We start from the raw sequence: 19,688 nt of genomic DNA, 5'->3' as shown, positions 1-19,688 counted from the left end.
TTGAACCAGACGTTCGAAGGTTTAAGGTTTCCCTTCGCGGGAGTGTTTAGAGAGGAGAGAATTTTTTTTTTATGTTTGAAGGTCGCCGACCGGGAAAATTTTCGGCCGACGACTATCGCTGGAGAAGAGAGAGGTGAGGTGGAGAGACAGATTTTTTATTAAGTATGAAGGTCGCCGAAAATTTTGACGGGCGACGACTTTATCGGGGAAGATGATGAGGTGGCGAGAGAGATATGTGACAGAGAGAGGTGATGAGATGGAGGAAAGAGAGTTATAATATTGAACGGTAACGAAAAATGAGCTATTTAGGTATTTTTGATGAAATAGGGGGCTGCGGGAAGCTAGTCGTAGAGTAGGGGGCCTTGAGGAATAACCCCGTTCTTGATATTAATTGAAGTACTTCAAAATAAAATAAGTCTTTTTTAAAAGGGTCCATGGGTTTTAAGTCCAAAATAAAGTTCAAAAAGGGTTTAAGGTCCAATCTTCTCAGAAAATGAGTTTTTAGTCCTTTTCCGTTTTGAAGAAACATTGTTGATACATAATGTGTTATGTATGACACGTATAAAGAAAAATGAAATAAAGTATGAAAAAAATGAAATAAAGTATGAAACTTTAACAATAAATAACAGGTAATTTATGAAACAAAACAAGAATCGATAAACAGAAAAACACTGTAACCTTAACATATAAACATACTTTAACTAAGTTGGACTAAATATCCATTATAATTATTATTTTGGCTTAAAATCCTATATTAATAATAGGGTGGACTAAATGTGTGTTTAGGGTCAGATTTTTGGACTAGAAACCCAAAATTTATTTTAAAATATAGAAGGGCTTTTAGCTTACGTACTCGGGTATATTTGGTAATTCAGTAATTGCATTTGTATCTTTTGACTGACTGTATGTGGCAAAATACTAGTGCTATGTTCAGTATAAGAAAATTAAAATCATAATTTAAACAATCTACATTAAAAAAAAAAACAAATCTCCCCTTCACTAAACTCAACACCGAAATATAGTATTACAATTACTAAAATAACTTATCAGATCGTTGTTTTTTATAATCATGTTCCTTTTTTCAGTACGTCAAACTAAGGGTGACCAGCGGCCTAAGTCAAGCCAATCGTCAACCGATTTCTTTCGACCTGCTTCGGTTTGACTCGATTGAGTTTCGTTAATTGGTGTGGTCGAACTCAATTAACCAAATCAAACATGAGAAAGAAACTGAACTTAAGCAAGAAGAATGAAAGTAAAAACAAATACTCTTTAAACAATTATAATTTGAATACCTAAAAAAAACTATTTTTTAGTTTACGATCCATATGAGGTAATGAATGATTTATAGGATTATATACTTTACTTATATATATACATAAATTATATATATTATACACACATTTACATATATATGAGTTATTTAGTGATTAGACCCCATCTCTTCTTTTTGCGTCAGAAGCTCGTTAAGTAGCGCGTGTGCCACTCGCGTGTGTTTTTCTGACGAAATTGTCCTCCTCAGAACTGTTGGATTATTTAGTGATTAGACCCCATTTATTATCAAAATTAGGGGTTCACCCCGAAATAAAAATTATCATGTCATTATTCGCCGAGGAATAGGTTTGATGACCAAATAGTATAACTCCCTTATCCTTTGTTGTTTGTGCAATTGTTTACTTTCATAATTGTTTTTAAGACTCTTTAGATTTCCATCGTAACAAAATGGAACAAAAATATAATCACACATTCAAACTTTACTTGCATACATTCAAACTTTACTTGTGTATGTATAAGACTTGTGTACTGCGACGGATTTACCGCACCAACTCTACGCATAGATTCCAGAGTGAAGTACAATTAGAACAAAATTTTGTTCCAAACTAGGGTTTGGCGAAATCACTCAAAACTCACATAGATCTTCTAACGGGTTTCTCGATCAATCGATTTGGTTCCATCAAGAAAGGGTACGCATTAACGCCTATGTTATATGCGTGCAAGGTAGATATAAGTCTACATCCTCCAGGAAGGTATTAATGAACTGTTCATACCTATCATTTAAGTTTAACTTACAAGGATAGAAAAAGGAAACAAAATAGCAACTCAGACACCTATACCTATATCATTGTTCATACTACCGTAACTTGTGATGCATTTGAATCTTCTATACTAGATATGCCGAAAATGAGAAACACTTGGAAGTGAAAATTAATGATATCTGCTCATGTCTTCTGGTCTTTGCATTGTATTGTCATCATATGCAGGCTCTGAAAGTTGCCGGCCATGTCTGGTTGCTATCGAATTTTAACTCTCAAGAAGATGTCACATATCCTAACGATCCAAGAGTACCAATGAAGGTCGATGATTATCTAAAGTTGTTCTTTCGAATAATTGATCTGCCCCGCGACATGATAGATATTGATTGGGGGTGAACCCCTAATATTGATAAATAAATGGGCTCTCATCACTAAATAACTCAATGGTTCTGAGGAGGGCAATTTCGTCAGAAAAACACACGTGAGTGGCACACGCGCTACTTAACGAACTTCTGGCGGAAAAGAAGAAATGAGGGTTAACCCTTGAAACATGATCGTTTTGGGGGCGAACCCCTAATATTGATAAATAAATAGGGTCTAATCACTAAATAAACCCTTATATATATATATATATATATATATATATATATATATATATATATAAATTGGTCGGTTCGTTTGGGCAGTTTTCAAAAGTCCAAGCTGAAACCATATTAAACAATAATCAATTGATTGTTTTTCAGTTGAGCCGAGTCAAACATTGTATGGTGCGGTCTAAAAATCATTCGGTTCGGTTCTCGGTCTGGTTGGTTTGCGGAACGTTGCTCACCCCTAAGTCAAACATTGCCTTACAATTCTTAACAAAAACAACATTTCTAATGAGATAAACTCAATTACTAATTAACCCGGAGGAGTAAAAAGTAAAAAAAACTCAACAAAATCAACCACCACAACTTTTGAAATCCAAAATGCAAGAGCGATACCCACGTTATATGTGGGTCAACAAAATAAAAACTTAACCGAAAATAAGCTAACTTTCTTTACCAGCAACAGACAACACTATAGGAAGTATAAGTCAGCAGCACGAGGGAAGCGTGGACTGGTGATAATAATTGGTGTAACAAACACCACATTTTATCCACATTTCCTGATTGATTCTAAGACAACCCATTTCATCAAATACCCATTTTATTTAGTATCCACCAATTTGGGGGTTTCTGAATAGACAAGACACATTCAAGAACCCTAGTAGTCTAAAACTTTACAGAAAATGAGAAGAAATGCATATATTTTCTTGTTCTTTAATCTATTATTTCTACTGGGTATGCTTCAAAGTGGAATTTCAATCTCAGATGTTAACAATAAGCAAAAGGATCTAGATAGAGTTCATACTCTACCAGGTCAATCATTCAATGTTAGTTTTGCACATTATTCTGGGTATGTTACAGTTAATGAAGATTCAGGAAGAGCTCTTTTTTATTGGCTCTTTGAAGCTGTTGAAGATCCTTCTTCAAAACCTCTAGTTCTTTGGCTTAATGGAGGTAGGTTTGCTTACTTCTTTATTTAACTTATCTTTTACTGGTTGGGTTTATATTCTTATTCTGTTTAATGGGATAATTTAATATCTAGTATGATTTTTTTGGTTTGGGTAACTAACAACTAGAGCAATTGATTTCAATTAAGAGTAGTTTAAGATCATTTGTCAATACCTAAGTGTTCTGGTTTTCTAATATCTATGGGTTTTCCTCAGTTAGTGAAATGGTTTCTGATGTGTTTACAACCTTCTCCCTTTTTATTTCTTTGGGTTAGTTTGGAATGAGCTATGATATCAAGATTAGTCTGAAAATTCTAAACAATTGATGAAGTTGGATATCAACTAATCCATTTTATGTCTTTTTGATAGGGAAAGTCTAAGAGTTACAAATTTGGTTCTTTACTCTATTTCTTCTCTTTTTTATTTTGATGAAGCTTGAGTTTGATTTTTTTTTTAAATTTCTTATCTATGACTTTTCAATTTCCAAAAGAATATTTTTTTTTACAATTATATGAATTGGGTTTACTTCAGTTGCTCTACTTTGTTTTCTTTCAATGTTCTTTTGCGGAGTTTGAGAGCGTCATATAGGTTATAACCTTTCCGATCTTATTTAAGGAAAACATATGAATGATAACAAGTTTTTGTTCACTCTAGTTAATTTCTTGAGGTAAATATACTGATTAGACTTCCAAGCAACAAACTTTAGTATCTATGTCGTTCAATAATCAGTTATGAACTTATTGTTCCTGGTTTCCTATGCGATAAGATTTTTGGTTCTGATTTATGTGATGTTTGTGTAGGGCCTGGCTGTTCTTCTATTGCATACGGGGAGGCAGAAGAAATCGGTCCTTTTCATATTAAGACCGACGGGAAGACCCTTTATGAAAACCCTTATTCTTGGAATCAAGGTAAATGTTACTTCTAGTTTTCAACAATCTAGTGGTAACTTGAACTTAATACGTTTTCTACATCAACCTTCAACTTCACCCAATAATTTTGAATCATACAACTTTGATATGTGAATGCTATTCTTAATACTAAGAATTGCTTGCACCATTGTGCAGTGGCGAATGTGCTATTCCTTGATTCTCCAGTAGGTGTTGGTTACTCCTACTCAAACAATTCCAAAGATTTATTGGACAATGGGGATGAAAGAACTGGTATGCCATTACATGTCTCCTTCATCTCAAATACGTTTTATTGTAACATGAAAATAGAAAACCGGAAGGTATCATCACTAATGGCGTGTGTGTCTCTGTGTTTATTGTGTATTTGTCAGCCAAAGACTCGTTAGCATTTCTATCTAATTGGTTGGAAAGGTTTCCTGAATATAAGGGAAGGGACTTTTACCTCACAGGAGAGAGCTATGCAGGTGCGGAACGACTTTTCTCGTCACTCTTGTTTCAAAGATCAAAATACATGCTTTTTCACCGTTTGTCTTTATGCATGTTAAAATAGTCAGAGCGGAGCCAAATCTAGATTTTTCTATTGATAAATAGATCTAAAATAAAAGGTTCAATACTTCTTCCTAGTCGAATGTGAATGCTTGTATCTAATACTCATACTCGTAGTTTGTATGTACATTTTGTGTACCACAGGGTTGTGTTTGGCTCATAAAATGGAGCTCCAAGTTCATGTTAATTGTGTACTTACCTATTTTTGTCTATTAAAACTTGAATATTTTTTCCAGGACACTACGTTCCTCAACTCGCAGAAGCCATTGTGAAGCACAATAAGCTTACAGGGGATAAATCAATCAATCTAGAAGGATATATGGTGAGGGTTTTTTTTTGGAGTATTTGGAACATGTGGCCTTCCTTTTTCAAGACTAACGTGTTTGTAATATAAAATGCAGGTTGGGAATGCACTGACTGATGATTACCACGATCATTTGGGTGTTTTCCAATTTATGTGGTCGGCTGGTTTGATCTCTGACCAAACCTTCAAGCTTCTAAATGTTGATTGCGACTTCCAATCATTTATTCACACTTCATCAAAGTGCGAAAAGATTCTTGATGTTGCAAGCAAGGAGCTAGGAAATATTGACTCATACAGCATATTCACCCCTTCTTGCACCAGCAATGGTCAATTTTCAAATAGTCTAAGGAGAAGATTTTATGTAAGTGTCAATGTTTTTCTCAGATGTATGTGTATTCCTATATCATTTGAACTCATACTCCATGCACCTATTCTCGTCCTCGACGTTATCCTATGATAGTTGGTTGTCTGACCACAAAATCCTGGTGACTCGGGTTTTCCGTCATCCTAAACCATATTTCTTGAGGTTTTACTTTGACATTGATTTAGTATTTGGCTCATGTCTTACGCAAGTACTCCACCCTGTTTCTACACAACCTCACTGCTTGTTTAGCAATCTGGTTTTATAGCAAGACCACCTTAGGACTAAAAGTGTCCCTGTTTCCTTTTCTTTTAGGAATCTGAATCTGGTTCATGTATGTTTCTCTTGTTTAATCAGTGTTGCTTGAGTGCTCTAATTGTTTAAAAGAGATGAACCAGTGCGGAAGTAGTCAGCTAACCACTAAAATTTAACATGAAAACCCACTTCAAAGTTTCGATCTTGCCTTGGAGCAAAAAGCATTTGAGAAACTCTAACTCAACAGTCAAAATGCACATGACCAAATTCAAATTCGTAAAGAAACCCACTGCCAAATTCTTGAACTTGACTATCTAGGCTACGAGGTCAAATGCATCATGAACGTGAAGTCCAATGTGACATTTGGTTCTCAAGAGTCAAGAGTCAAAGGCAAACCATTTTACATTCTTTAAGTCTATATTTGTTCAATTAACTGTCATACTTGATTTATCCACATTACAGTACTAACTTATGGCCGTAAAATTTTCAGTCGGTTGCACGGGTGGGCGAAAAGTATGACCCTTGTACGGAGGCTCACTCAACTGTCTATTTCAATTTACCTGAGGTCCAAAAGGCACTTCATGTTAATCCATCTTTCGCACCATCTAAATGGGAGACTTGCAAGTATATCCAGAAACTATCTGTTCCTTTTCTAGACGAACAATCCTTTTTGCCGTTTTTCATGTTACATTTTTTGGGTTTTGCTTTGCAGTGAGGTAATAAATACTCATTGGAAGGACTCACCTAGGTCGATACTACCTGTTTATAAAGAGCTTATAAGTACAGGTCTTCGTATTTGGATGTTTAGGTACTTCATTACTTCTATGATGACTTCATATTGACTAAAATTTTTATCTATTTGGAGAAGTTTATTGTCAGATCCATCAAAGAATCTGATTTCTGTCATTTTAGCCGTTTTCTGATCATGCCTCCTGATTTCTTTCATGTGAGCAGTGGAGATACTGACGCTGTAATCCCAGTTACATCGACGCGGTACAGTATTGACGCCCTAAAGCTTCCAACTGTTTCTCCATGGCGAGCTTGGTATGACGATGGACAGGTAAACCCTAAACCGTGAAAATCCTAAACCCGGCGTTGTGTTGTTGAGTTAAGAAAAATCCGTAGGTAGACTGATCATGAATTTCGTATCGTTAAGGAAGCCTGATTATTGTTGTTTGAAACAGGTGGGAGGATGGATCCAAGAATATGCAGGTTTAACTTTTGTATCAGTAAGAGGAGCAGGACATGAAGTTCCTCTTCACAAACCCAAACTTGCTTTGGTACTAATCAAGGCTTTCTTATCAGGAAATTCGATGCCAAAATTATCAAAAGAGTATGCTGATTCTTGATCTTTATAATTTTATCATTCACTTCTTCTAAGAATTGAAGAAATTGTGTTTTGGTATTGAAAAATAATCGAAGAATCATGATACAAATAATAGAAACTAGTTCAAATGAGAAACTGAGCTTCTATATGTTTGATGCTTATGTGATTTTTATTTAACATGTTGATCATTTAAAGATCACTACTTCATGAACATGTTCTCTGGAAGGAATTGAATTTCAAAATATTAGGTCGAAATGACCAAAATATCTATATTTCTATCCTTACTGAAATTTCCATCAAACCCAAAATTTGATTTAGTTCTCTTAACAATGCCTTGTCAGAGCAATAAATTTCATAATATTTTGGTCAAAATTACTGAGATATTGAAATTTCCACGGAAATTACTGAGATATTGAAATTTCATTCGTGGGTTCTTTTAGTTGACATTGTTTGTTTGGAAGTAGATGTTGAGGTTGATATTCAAGACCCTAATTTACTCTTGAAAGAAAAAGAAAACCGACCCCGGAATAACCTCATTACTAGGGCTTGGCAGGTCATTGATTAACCAAAGTAACATGCTGGCAGCTCGGCCCAGACGGAGGTCTCCGGGCCAATAGGATGGGTGATCAGCTGCGCTAGCCGCCTAGCCCTACTGGGCACGTGTTTGCGGGCTCACTCAGGCCTAATCCTGAATAAAAGAAACGGACGATGATCGAGCTCATACTGAAAGAGATCGGTTTAAGAGGCCGAGACTGGAATACATTAAATATACCCCCTTGACCAAAATAAGGGCGGAGATCATGGAAATATTAATAGAAAAATGTCCTACAACTTCTTCGGCCAAATCCAAACAATAGTGACAAAAAAAAATCGAGTGATCTTTATAAAGTTTGTGGTCATCCAACTCAAAATCAATTGGCAATGAGTGGAGATGAATGATTACTTAAATATTATATTCTTGGTTGCTATCGCCTTCTCCTATGTGGGACTATTCTCACAACCTCCTCACATGTTGCATGTGGGGGTTTTGAACCTAACACGTGTCTTTTTTATTCTTTTCGGGTGGCGTGGAACGTGTGTGACTTTTAAACCTATCATGTGTAGGCCACGTTCTGATACCATGTTAAATTTGTGGTCATCCAACTTAGATGTTACTCGTGAGTGGCGTATGTATAGTCCCACATTAGAATCTACACTCAATCAACTAAAAATATATCTCTAGGTCATCTCCACTCATTGACAATTAATTTTGAATTAGATGATCACTAACTTAACAACCCCACCGTTTGGTGTGCCTTCCATAAGAAATATGAACAGGAAGCTGAGGGCGTCAGTCATGTGAAAGATGTCACTTAAATTCTGGTGTGGGGGAGAAAGCTGAAAAGAGTGTTATAACTAACTCAAGCGCAGGAAAAGACAGGTTTGGATCATGTATACACCCCCAGAAACCCATCTCTGCCCGAGTTCCTAGAAGGTCAGAGAATGACAAGTCCAGAACTGACAAAAGCAGAACTGACCAAGTTCTACCCTCTAGGGTTGAGAGTGGAACCATCTTAATTCTTTTTTTTTTGTTGCAAAGGAACCATCTTAATTATTGTAAGAGGACCATCACCAGGACGGAGCGCAAACAATGCGCTAAAGAAGTATGCTCAAGAGACGAGAGGTCTTTTTGCATAACTTAACGGGAAATTTGGCCAGAACTCCCTAAAAAAATTAAGTTTTGGTTAAAAAAGATTTATCAACTTTTTATAGGCTTCAGCTCTCTATGACATTTTTGTAAATAGTCTAATATAGGAAAAAGACGAAACTGACCTTATTGCAAATGAGATTGGAAACCAGTTTGCAAACGAGATTGCAAAGCTTTGCAAGACAAATCAAATTGCAAAGTAGTGCAAACTAGTTTGCAAAGCTCTACAAACGGGATTGCAAAGTTCTGCAAACCAGATTGCGAAGCAGTGAAAACCAGTTTGCAAAGCTCTGTAAACCATATTGCAAAAGCAGTGCAAACCAGTTTGCAAAGCTTCGCAAGCTAAGATTCTAAGGACAATTTCGGTATTAGAAATGAGAGTGCTTGTAGAATTGTCCTTCAAGACTATTTCCAAACTATATATGGGGCCTAAAATGACAAAAAGATAACTTGTCTTTTTGACAAAAAAAAAAAAACATGAACGGCCCAATTTCCTGTAACAACTTAAAAGGTCAAAAACTGAAACCCCACCTATCATTTTTACCCATGACGATTTGTTCCGAATAGTCACTCCCCATGATGATCCTTTGTAATATCCGCCTCTAAGGCAAACCAGAAGATTCAATGAATTTTACCCATGATAATCTGATCGGAATAGTCACTCCTCATGATGATCCTTTGTAATATCCGCCTCTATGGCAACCTAGAAGATTCAACGAATACAGATCGATAGAGGAATCTGGGATCATGACGAAAGTATGTTTTGACTAGTTGCAAATTGATGCAAAATTCTTGAAGCCATATACGTCACATCTGCTCGGATTAGGGGATAACTAAATCCAAGCTCAAGGTACGATCATGCTCCCTGTTATGATAGGAGAGAATGGGCTACAAAAAGAAACCATGCAAGAGATTATCGTAGTGGAAGTGTCGTTGGCCTACAACGACATTCTGGGACGACGATTCCTGCAATCCTCTGATGTTATATTCTCGATACCTCACTTGATGCTGAAATTCTCAATTCTAAACACTAACCTTGTACGGATAAACAGAAGTGATTAGAAGATAGCTTGAGAACATTACATGATCTCAGTAAAGACATGCGTAAGCGTAATGGTGGTAATGGTTGAGCTTGAGGATGAAACCTCTCCGATAATTAATATAGAATCAACAAAAGAAGTTCAGATGATTGAAGCCGACCAGAACTGAGGAAAAATAGCAGAGACAGAGCTAGAGGTGGATCAAGAGATAACCACCAGACCAGAGATGGTCGAAGCAGGCTCGTGAAGCACAAAAGCCCAAGTAACAAAGACGACTGAGCCAAACATGGCCTTAGGAAATTGTTACCTTTAAGACGTGGAGACGAAGAAAAGAAAAATTGGTGGCCCAATTAGTGCACTGGTTGAGGCCATGAATACGAACCTTGAAGGCTGTGACAAGAGATCAATCTGAAGGCCATGATATGTGAGTACTTTCTTAGATAGAAGCAGAATTTTTTTATCAAAAAGTTAATTTATTAAATTAAAATTTTCGTAGTAATAATACATCATGAGATATAATTCATAAGATGGGATGAAAACCTAACCTGCTACAAAACTTCATGAATATTCATACTGCGATTGAAATGCAGTGATGACTACTCTTGGGGCGAGAGTGCTGACAAAACAAAACTACTAGCATCGAGACAGAAAGGAAAGCCAAGTTGAAGGAGTGTGTCGTCTATATACACAATCATACAAGCATAATAGCACCCATTACTCGCTGTTCTTCTTACCGAAAGCAATGAAATTTACATTTGTATCATCAGATAGTTTCCATGTTCCTGCCAACGGATTGTATACAAACCCTGCAATTTCTTCTACCTGACAAAATCCAAACAGGGAATACTGTTTAGTTTAAAAAGGAAAAACAAAAACAAGTTCATGGAAGATATTGAAATACTTGAAGATTAATTTTCTTGATAAAAGATAGTACTGAAAAAAAGGACAAGAAACAATGGGTAAACAGAGAAAAAATGGAAAAATATAACGGCTATTTAATCACAAATAGGTCAATGAGAAAAGAGCAGTTGTAACAGCCACACGGCCGAAAAACAAAATATTTCAAAAAACGGAAAAAGTGGTATTGGTAGACAAATATTACAGATATAGAAAATCGGTGTAGGATGACGGCGAGTTCTTCTGGTGTGAGGAAACTTGACCATTGGTGTGTACCTTTGGGGAGCTGCAAAAAACCAATTTAGTTGGTTAGAGCGCTTAGCACTTGCCAACCACGAAGTAAAAGAAATTCTTAGCTAAATTTTGCCAACAATAGAAACTATGAATGACAAAATGTGATTACTTGACTGAGAATAACTTGTATCAAGATCTAACTCCATTGAAGACTTCCTAAAATCAGATCTAAAACAAGTCTTGTTCCCGTTCAGACTTCTTGAATCGAATAACTTGTATCAAGATCTAACTCCATAAAGAGAAAAAAGTACACCGAAGAATCATATTAAACTACTAAATAATGCATAAATTTAGATTCAGATGAATGAAGAAATAAACACAACCTTCAAGATAAAAAAGTTCCTGCCCTGGGTCTACCAGAGCATTTCTTCTTATATGATCCATCCCCTATCATTAACTACTAAAGATTCCTACAAGTTTGGGTTGCATAATATTTAATGAGAACTTCTCAAAACATTTGAAATTCAACCGCTGTGTACATGGATGATTTTAGCTCTCAAACTCAAAAATGTAGTTGCAAATTATGATACTTACGATAAGAAATCAAACAGAAGTTCACCCAAGTAGAAATGAGGGAATTTCTTCAGTGACCTATTCTTTCATCCAAGAATTGTCAAAAACCAACTAAGCATGATACCCAACAACGTATTTCTTTTACATGACACTCGAATGGATTTTATCGTGGGAATAAAAGCTGAAAGATAAGATAAGGGAAAAAGGTGAAAAGCCAATACCCAATGGAGTATGTATTCTGCCGTAACAATTGCAGCAGCATATGATCTCATAGTACGGTTAATTGTAGAGATCAAAGTGGCTCCATTAGGAACACATAAAGCTGCCAACGACTTGCAAAACTCAGCAGGGTCTGCTACATGCTCAATAACCTAGTAAAAAAAGATGTAGTATTTGTCGTCTGAAAAATATAATTGGACAAGATCTAACCACATAAAGAAATAGAAAAATGCAAGTAACGGTGAGTCTGTGACGAATGTTTTAAGAATAATATAAAACTTCTTTAACATGGATGCCGGTATGGTTATCAATATCAGATATTGGTTCTGACATGAAAATTTAAAAAGACAACACTCTGCCGTTAACATTTTCTTATCTTGGGTATAATTTTTCTTCGTCCTTTAAGTCTTACTATCTAATCTTTACATATCAGGCAGTATATAGCTTTCTCTCGATCCAACAAAAACAAAGATAATTAGTACAGCAAGGTAGTCGTCCCTTACCCTATCAATCATACCTCTAGAGAAATCACAGCATCAAATGTCCTCTGTTCCTCGACCAATTTTTCTGTTACCACGATTAAATCTGATTATTCAACCATATTTTCTATATTTGTCTAGTGAACTGTATACAAAAGAATGCATGAGTTGATACCACAGACATGTCTATACGCTAGATTAAGATTACTAGCACATGATAGAGTGAAACACTAAATAATGAAACTACATAAATCAATATAAGGTCATATATACCAGCTGTTGTGCAACAATATTCAATTGATGAGGTAGCTGGATCTAATTCCTGTGGAAGTCATAAAATGAAGACCATATGAGAATGTTTTACTACAAATTAGATAAGACCTACCGATTTTTAACAGAGAACGGGTAATTGTTCTGAAATATCCTGAACTTCTAAACCTTAGTCTACAAAGAAGAGGTGCCGGCTCCTGCTCTCCTCTTTCTCTCTCTGTCCCTCCCCTCTATTCCACTGACTTGCTTGTTTGACAGAAAAAGCAGGAGTTTTCTCTTTGTTTTAAACATGGACCCAGTTACCCAGCAAGTCAAATTGCTGAATGATTTGCTAACTCAGATACACAACTGAGCGACTCGGCTGATATGCAAAGTCGAGATAGGCAGGGGTCGGTTCGGCTAGCTCAAGCCCAAGCTGATTTACCAAGGAACTTGACAAAACAAAAATATGCTTAAAAGAAGAAGCTACGCTCTCCTAAAGAAGAAAAACTAATGTGCATCTACAAGTGACAAAAGAGAGCCAGAATGTCGAGAAAACTAATAACCAAAGAAATTTCCATACAGCATGAAGGCTTGCAATCTTGATATTCTTATCAACAGCATCAACACCTGTTACAGAAGCACCCATCCGAGCTAGAGGCTGTAGAATTAAAACATAATAAGAAAAGATCATATTATTATACAAACTATAAATAACAAGCTCCCAAATTATTCTAGTATGCAGTCTTCGTAGCAATACCAAACAACATATCATGAATAGTAAAAGTATGATACAGTTGAAAATTATAATACCTCTGAAAGAATGCCGCCTCCACAGCCAACATCTACAATTTTCAGCCCTTCGAGAGGCCTAGCACAATGTGGATCTTTTCTGAAATAATGGGACTTAATCAAGACGGACTAATAGAAAGACATACAATTACCTAGTGCTCGAGTTACGAAATTATATATCAAGTCCGAGAACTGTCGATTTACTCCTGAATATTTCGGGCAGCTTAGGACTCGGAGAGTCAAGATGGTCTGAGTCCCTACCTAACTGCGTAGCCACTACATAATAGTAGATTGGAATGTGAAGTATAGCATTCATCAAGCAGCAGAGGCTTGAGGTTTGACAGCTTTTGGAAACAATACAAACTTTACTATTACAACTCCTAATGAAGTGTATGTCTATGACAAAAAGACTATCCATCCCATGGGTTATTCAACCTCAATGTCCACAGGGCTTCTAAATATTCTTCGTGAGGGGTGGAAAGATTCTTATGATGATCATGAATTTCTTTACTGGGAAAGAGTTTGGTAGTTGAGTGTGATTCTTTTCTATAACCAGACGTGTACACATGACATGGGAGTCTTAATTCTGCTCGTTTTCATTTTTTGCACATTTTCTTCTCAAGCAAAAAAACGGCTGATTTGCTGTTAGTCTGCCAAGGATGTTTACTATGACAGGTGTAAATCAGGTCACCTAAAAATGGTATTATGACTCCATATGCATAGTCCCATCTACTTTGGGTCAGCAACCTAAATCCTTGTTACCCATTTCAATGCTACTGAATATCCTTTGGCGAGAAAAGCTACCTGAAATGTCGGCAAAGAGCGGAGCGAATGAAAGAGAGCCTTGTTGGGTTCATTAGATGCAGTGGCTTGAATGGTCCATCATAATCCCACCTGTTACATATGATCACATCACCACACATATTGATCATAAGATTAGAAGTATTAAAACCTAAGCAGTTGGGATAGACCGGTCCGCCCGAGTAACACGGGGACCAGCTCAGGCTACCGAGTTTTATTTGTCTATGTATCAGTAATAACAACAATATTCTTCATTAAAAGAGCCATCACAAACCTAAATATCAAACTACTCAAATTTACTAAATCAGAAAATCATGAGTTTCAAAAATTCAACATTTTACAATCAAAATAACCAAATAAGTGGAGATGCATACCAAGTTTCAGCAATGGCGGAGAATTTTGCGAGTTCAAACTCATTCAAAGACGAGGAGACAGGAATTTTATCAACATTAGTTTTACCGGTTGCTTTGATTTTAAGCGCCTGAGTTCCATCCTGATTTGATAATGGAAATGGAGGAACCGGTGAAGGATTGAGTACAGGTGGTTGAGGAATACCTGAATAAAATCTTCTAGTTTGAAAGATCTGATCAGAAGAAACAATTGAAGTTGGGAAATGAGGAGGAAATTCTCGATTAGGGTTTCGAAAAGGTTGAATGGGAGTGTTGTTGCGGAGAGCACGGCACAAATTCAAGAACTTCGACGACATCTCTATTGTTGGAAATTAAAAATACTTGCACAAACAAAGAAGAATAAAGAAGATATTAACTTGAATTGAATACTTGACTTGATTTGATTTGATTTTATTAAAATAAACTACAAAGACTGGTCTATTTATAGACCCAAATTCTACCCACTAACTAAGACCACTAGTAACATGATTCCACTAATTCATCCATTAACCCACTAACTTAATCAACAAAAGAAATTAACTTCCCACTAACTTAATTCTCTAATTACTTAATTAAATAAATATCTTTTGAGTTTATAATTTTAACACTCTCCCTTAAACTCAAACATTATAACACCCATCATGATCTTCGACTTGAAAAATCAATGGACCTTCAATGACTTAATAAAAAATATTAGTCATTTAATCATCAACTTAAAAACTTCATATCAATCTGGCTTTTCATCATACCCTTTAACAACTAATTTGTCTACTTCATCATCTGGTTTGTACTTGGTTTTGAATGACCATTTCAATCCAATTGACTTCTTTTCTGCAGGAAAAGAATTTAGCTCCCAAGTATCACTTTTCTCAATTGGATAAATTTCGTCGTCCATAGCAGAAATACACCCCACATTTTTTACTGCTTCTTTAACAGTGATAGGTTTGGTGTGATTACAATCTGCAAAAGATATAACACTTGAAAAATATTCGTTAGACCCATTATTATCATTGCTTACAACGTAGTCATCAAACCTTGACAAAACTTGAATGTAAGTTGAACTGGGACATAATTCTAAATTTGAATTATCATCAATATTCAGAGAAATAGGTGTAATCTCAATTACTTGAGATTCTGAAGCTACTGTCTCATCATCCGTATCAATTTTTATTTGATGATCTTCTTTAACCGGACAGTCCCAAACTCCATCTTCATCACTTTCTACCGAATAATCATCTAAATCTTCGTCTAAAATTTCATCAGAATCTTCATCCGAATCGTCATCCATTCTGCAAGCCAATAAAAGAATTTCTCCCTCTTCTACATCATCTTCAGCAAAGTTAGCATGCTCTGAATATTTCTTGGAAACTCTACATTCTGACTTATAATGACCTAATTTTTTGCAACGAAAACATCTAACTTTAGATTTGTCATACCTTCCAAATTTTTTTGGTCCTTTACCATGACTCTCTTCACCATTAAAACCACCTTTTTCAAGCAGAGTCACTTTGCTTTGAAAAGCTTGTTCAATAGACCCTGCAGCAGCTCTCTGGTTCATCCTATGTTCATGAGAACATAATGAACTCATCAAACCTTCAACTGACATAGTTGAGAGGTCTTTTCCTTCCTCAATTGCAGCGACAACATAGTCAAAACGACCTGTCAATGATCTCATGATTTTCTCAATAACACGTAGATCAGTTAACTTTTCACCATTAACCCGCAATTGATTAACAATAGACTGAACTCTAGAAAAATAATCAGAAATATTTTCAGAGTTAATCATATTAAGAGATTCGAATTCACCTCGTAAAGTCTGCAACCTTACATTTTTTACCTTCTCATCACCCTTGTAGGATCTTTGCAACAAATCCCACACTTCTTTAGCTGTTTCAGCTCTTGAGATTTTCTCGAAGACAATCTCATCAACAGCTTGATAGAGAAAGAACAATGCCTTCTTATCCTTCTTTCTGTTCTCTCTCAAACTATCCTTTTGGACCTGAGAGAGAGCTTCATGTGCTACCTGATCAACTGGTTCTACATACCCAAATTCGACAACCTCTCAAATTTCCTGGAAGCCAAACAATGCTTTCATTTGGATACACCATTGATCAAAATTTTTCCCACAAAATCGCGGAAGCTGAGGTTGGATTGATCCATTCATTTTGTAATTCGGTTAGTAATCACAAAATAATTCTAGCTCGGATACCAAATGTTGGAAATTAAAAATACTTGCACAAACAAAGAAGAATAAAGAAGATATTAACTTGAATTGAATACTTGACTTGATTTGATTTGATTTTATTAAAATAAACTACAAAGACTGGTCTATTTATAGACCCAAATTCTACCCACTAACTAAGACCACTAGTAACATGATTCCACTAATTCATCCATTAACCCACTAACTTAATCAACAAAAGAAATTAACTTCCCACTAACTTAATTCTCTAATTACTTAATTAAATAAATACCTTTTGAGTTTATAATTTTAACATCTATTTGGGTTTCCTAGAGAAATAGAATAGTGTGGTCACTTGTCAACTGTTTTTTGAAACAGGTTCTTGAAGTAGGAAAGTGATACCTTTTGTCAAAGTTAGATTGTCAGAAAAGCAATGGCAGAAACACTTGTAGATACACAATGCATAATGAATAGGGGTGAAACATTTTTTTTTTGTTGAAACCATAGGGGTGAAACTTACCGAGAAGACTCTTTAAGAAGAAGGGTTGTGATTTACTGTAGAAAATTGGATGGTAGAGATTTATAAATGAAAGTTATGACATGCCAAAAGACCTAACTAATTTGTTATATAGACATGATTCCAGTAACGACCGGTATTTTAAAGTTATTTCTTTTGTTTTTTTTTTTGGAAATTGACTACGATCAACGATAGTCATTACATTTGGCATTGATACATCAAATATGCGATCAGCTCGATAACCGTCTGTAAGAGGGAGGTTTCTTGGAGGCGGTTTAAGATGATGGATGGCGGTTTGGGTTCAATTTGGCAATTTGAGAATTGTGAGAGGCTGTTTTGATTTCAATTTGGCAATTTGTTATAGGCGGTTTAAATGGGTTTCCAATTTCCGATAGGCGGTTTCAATGGATTTCCCAAAATTGGATGCTTGAATTGGGATCTCACCGGCTTACATATTATATAAATAGGGGAGCAAACCAACAATCATCATCATCAACACCAACACAAGCAACAACAACTCTTCTTTAGAGAGAGCTAAAGAGAGAGAGCAAGTGAGAGAGAAATTTTTTGTTCATAGTTTTGAGCGGTGTTTAATTTCTCGGTCGTCGAAGATTTAGTATAGAAGGTTAATTCTATACGGTACCATCTTGGGACGAACTTGCGGGTTGTGTTAGTCGTCTTCATCTATCCTTCAATAAAGATTTCTTGTTCGCCCGAGGACGTAGGCTTTAAAGCCGAACCTCGTTAATTCTGTTCGCATATTTGATTTTGACTTAGTTTTTCGATTAATCTTCATAATCAGATCAATTTCTAGGTAGGTTCGATAGCTTCCGCGACTTTTAGTTATAACAATTGGTACCAGAGCCTTGTTGAGATTGAACTAAGAGAAGATGGGATCGAGAAGTGGTACGGTCAAAACAGGGAAATATGAGATAGAGAAGTTCAACGGGAAAAACGATTTTTCTTATTGGCGGATGCAGATGAAGAATCTGCTAATCTCGCAGAAATTACACAAGACGTTGACGGGAAAGAAACCAGGAGATATGTCAGATGAGGATTGGGAGGAGTTAGATCTCGAAGCACGGGCTACCATTATGTTGTGTCTTGAGAGGGACGTGGCGTTCCTAGTAGACGAAGAAACAACGGCGGCGGGTGTGTGGTTAAAACTAGAAAGCAGTTTCATGACGAAAACTTTAACGAATCGGGTCTACTTAAAATCCAAATTATTCACATGTAGAATGGAAGAGGGTTCTTCTATTCAGGAATATGTGAATAGGTTTGACAGGATTATCTCAGATTTGAAGGATATTGATGTTAAGGTTGAGGATGAGGACCAAGCCCTCATATTGTTACTTTCATTGCCTAAATCCTATGAGAACCTTGTTCAAACTTTGATGCTTGTTGGTGATAGTCTAAGCATGGAAGAGACGAGAAATTCGCTATTAGCGGATGACCTTCGTAAGGTTGCTACTAGCAGTATGGCGTCGGGTGGAGTAGACAAGGAACAAGCACGAGGGTTGTTTGTAACGAGGGGGAGGAGTAATGAAAGGGGAAAGGGAAAGGGCGGAAAATCTAGATCCAAATCTAGAGGCTCTTTCAAGAAAACGTGCTTTAGTTGTGGTGAGCTTGTCCACTTTAAAGCGGCTTGTCCAAAGAGAAAGTTGAAGCAAAAGAACGAAGGCTACAAGGAGAAACAAGAGATGCAAGAGGCGGGATATGTGTCAGAAGAGGCGGACGAATGTTTCTCGGTGACAGAGGTGTCTGAGAAGATCTTCGATAAGTGGATGCTTGATTCAGGGGCGTCACACCATATGTGCCCAAATAGGGAGTGGTTTACTACCTATAGGAGTATAGATGGTGGTACAGTTATACTGGGTGATGATAGTATATGTAAAACTATGGGACACGGAACAATACGTATCAAGATGCACGATGGAATGGTGAGAACATTGACGGACGTAAGACACATACCCGATTTGCGGAAAAATCTAATTTCCCTTGGTGTGTTGGAGCGGAACGGCTGTAAGATAATTATAGAGAATGGCTCCATAAAAGTCGTTAAGGGTTCTTTGGTGGTAATGAGAGGTACTCGTTACGGTAATTTATACAAACTTTTAGGGACAACAATTACGGGAGATGTAGCAGTAGGAATCAGTGGAAGGGATCCAACGGCTAGTACGAGGCTTTGGCATATGCGCCTTGGGCATATGTCAGAAAATGGTCTATCTTTGATGTGCGGGAAAGGCTTGTTGAAGGACATGAAGAAGCCTTGCATGGAGTTTTGTGAGCATTGTGTGTTCGGGAAGGCACACAGGGTGACGTTCTCTACAAGCAAGCACAGGAGCAAAGAGGTGTTAGACTACG

The 19,688-nt window shown here is 36.5% G+C and overlaps 2 protein-coding genes across 2 annotated transcripts; one reads left to right on the top strand and one right to left on the bottom strand.

Moving 5' to 3' along the window:
• The first annotated feature begins 3,124 nt into the window (after positions 1-3,124).
• SCPL29 (serine carboxypeptidase-like 29) lies at positions 3,125-7,413 on the top strand. The gene is made up of 10 exons (XM_086639171.1): positions 3,125-3,571; positions 4,365-4,472; positions 4,629-4,724; positions 4,844-4,936; positions 5,255-5,340; positions 5,420-5,683; positions 6,429-6,562; positions 6,651-6,746; positions 6,893-6,998; positions 7,123-7,413. Exons 1-10 carry the CDS (start codon positions 3,301-3,303, stop codon positions 7,285-7,287), a joined length of 1,419 nt encoding a protein of 472 aa, XP_086495297.1. The 5' UTR covers positions 3,125-3,300; the 3' UTR covers positions 7,288-7,413.
• A 3,031-nt stretch (positions 7,414-10,444) lies between these two features.
• Positions 10,445-17,182, bottom strand: LOC147537252 (ubiquinone biosynthesis O-methyltransferase, mitochondrial-like). The gene is made up of 10 exons (XM_086643403.1): positions 17,122-17,182; positions 14,611-14,944; positions 14,240-14,329; positions 13,457-13,535; positions 13,227-13,304; positions 12,668-12,716; positions 12,433-12,482; positions 11,918-12,067; positions 11,095-11,175; positions 10,445-10,814 (listed from the first exon to the last, which is right to left on the bottom strand). The coding sequence occupies exons 2-10, from the start codon at positions 14,940-14,942 to the stop codon at positions 10,707-10,709; spliced, it is 1,017 nt and encodes a 338-aa protein (XP_086499529.1). The 5' UTR covers positions 14,943-14,944; positions 17,122-17,182; the 3' UTR covers positions 10,445-10,706.
• Between the last annotated feature and the right edge of the window lie 2,506 nt (positions 17,183-19,688).

Source organism: Eschscholzia californica, unplaced genomic scaffold, assembly GCF_041429995.1.
Source record: "Eschscholzia californica isolate CP2 unplaced genomic scaffold, dmEscCali1.0.p SCAF_5, whole genome shotgun sequence".
Classification (NCBI taxonomy): Eukaryota; Viridiplantae; Streptophyta; class Magnoliopsida; order Ranunculales; family Papaveraceae; genus Eschscholzia; species Eschscholzia californica.
The sequence above is the reverse complement of the archived record's forward strand: the minus strand, read 5'-3'. Positions and strand labels throughout refer to the sequence as shown.

Coding starts and splice junctions, on each gene's coding strand:
- SCPL29 (XM_086639171.1), top strand. CDS start 3,301: ATGAGAAGAAATGCATATATTTTCTTGTTCTTTAATCTATTATTTCTA. Junction 3,572..4,364: donor AGTTCTTTGGCTTAATGGAG/GTAGGTTTGCTT, acceptor ATGTTTGTGTAG/GGCCTGGCTGTTCTTCTATT. Junction 6,999..7,122: donor CTTGGTATGACGATGGACAG/GTAAACCCTAAA, acceptor TGTTTGAAACAG/GTGGGAGGATGGATCCAAGA.
- LOC147537252 (XM_086643403.1), bottom strand. CDS start 14,942: ATGTCGTCGAAGTTCTTGAATTTGTGCCGTGCTCTCCGCAACAACACT. Junction 14,330..14,610: donor TCCGCCATTGCTGAAACTTG/GTATGCATCTCC, acceptor CATATGTAACAG/GTGGGATTATGATGGACCAT. Junction 12,717..13,226: donor AGATTGCAAGCCTTCATGCT/GTATGGAAATTT, acceptor TGACTTCCACAG/GAATTAGATCCAGCTACCTC.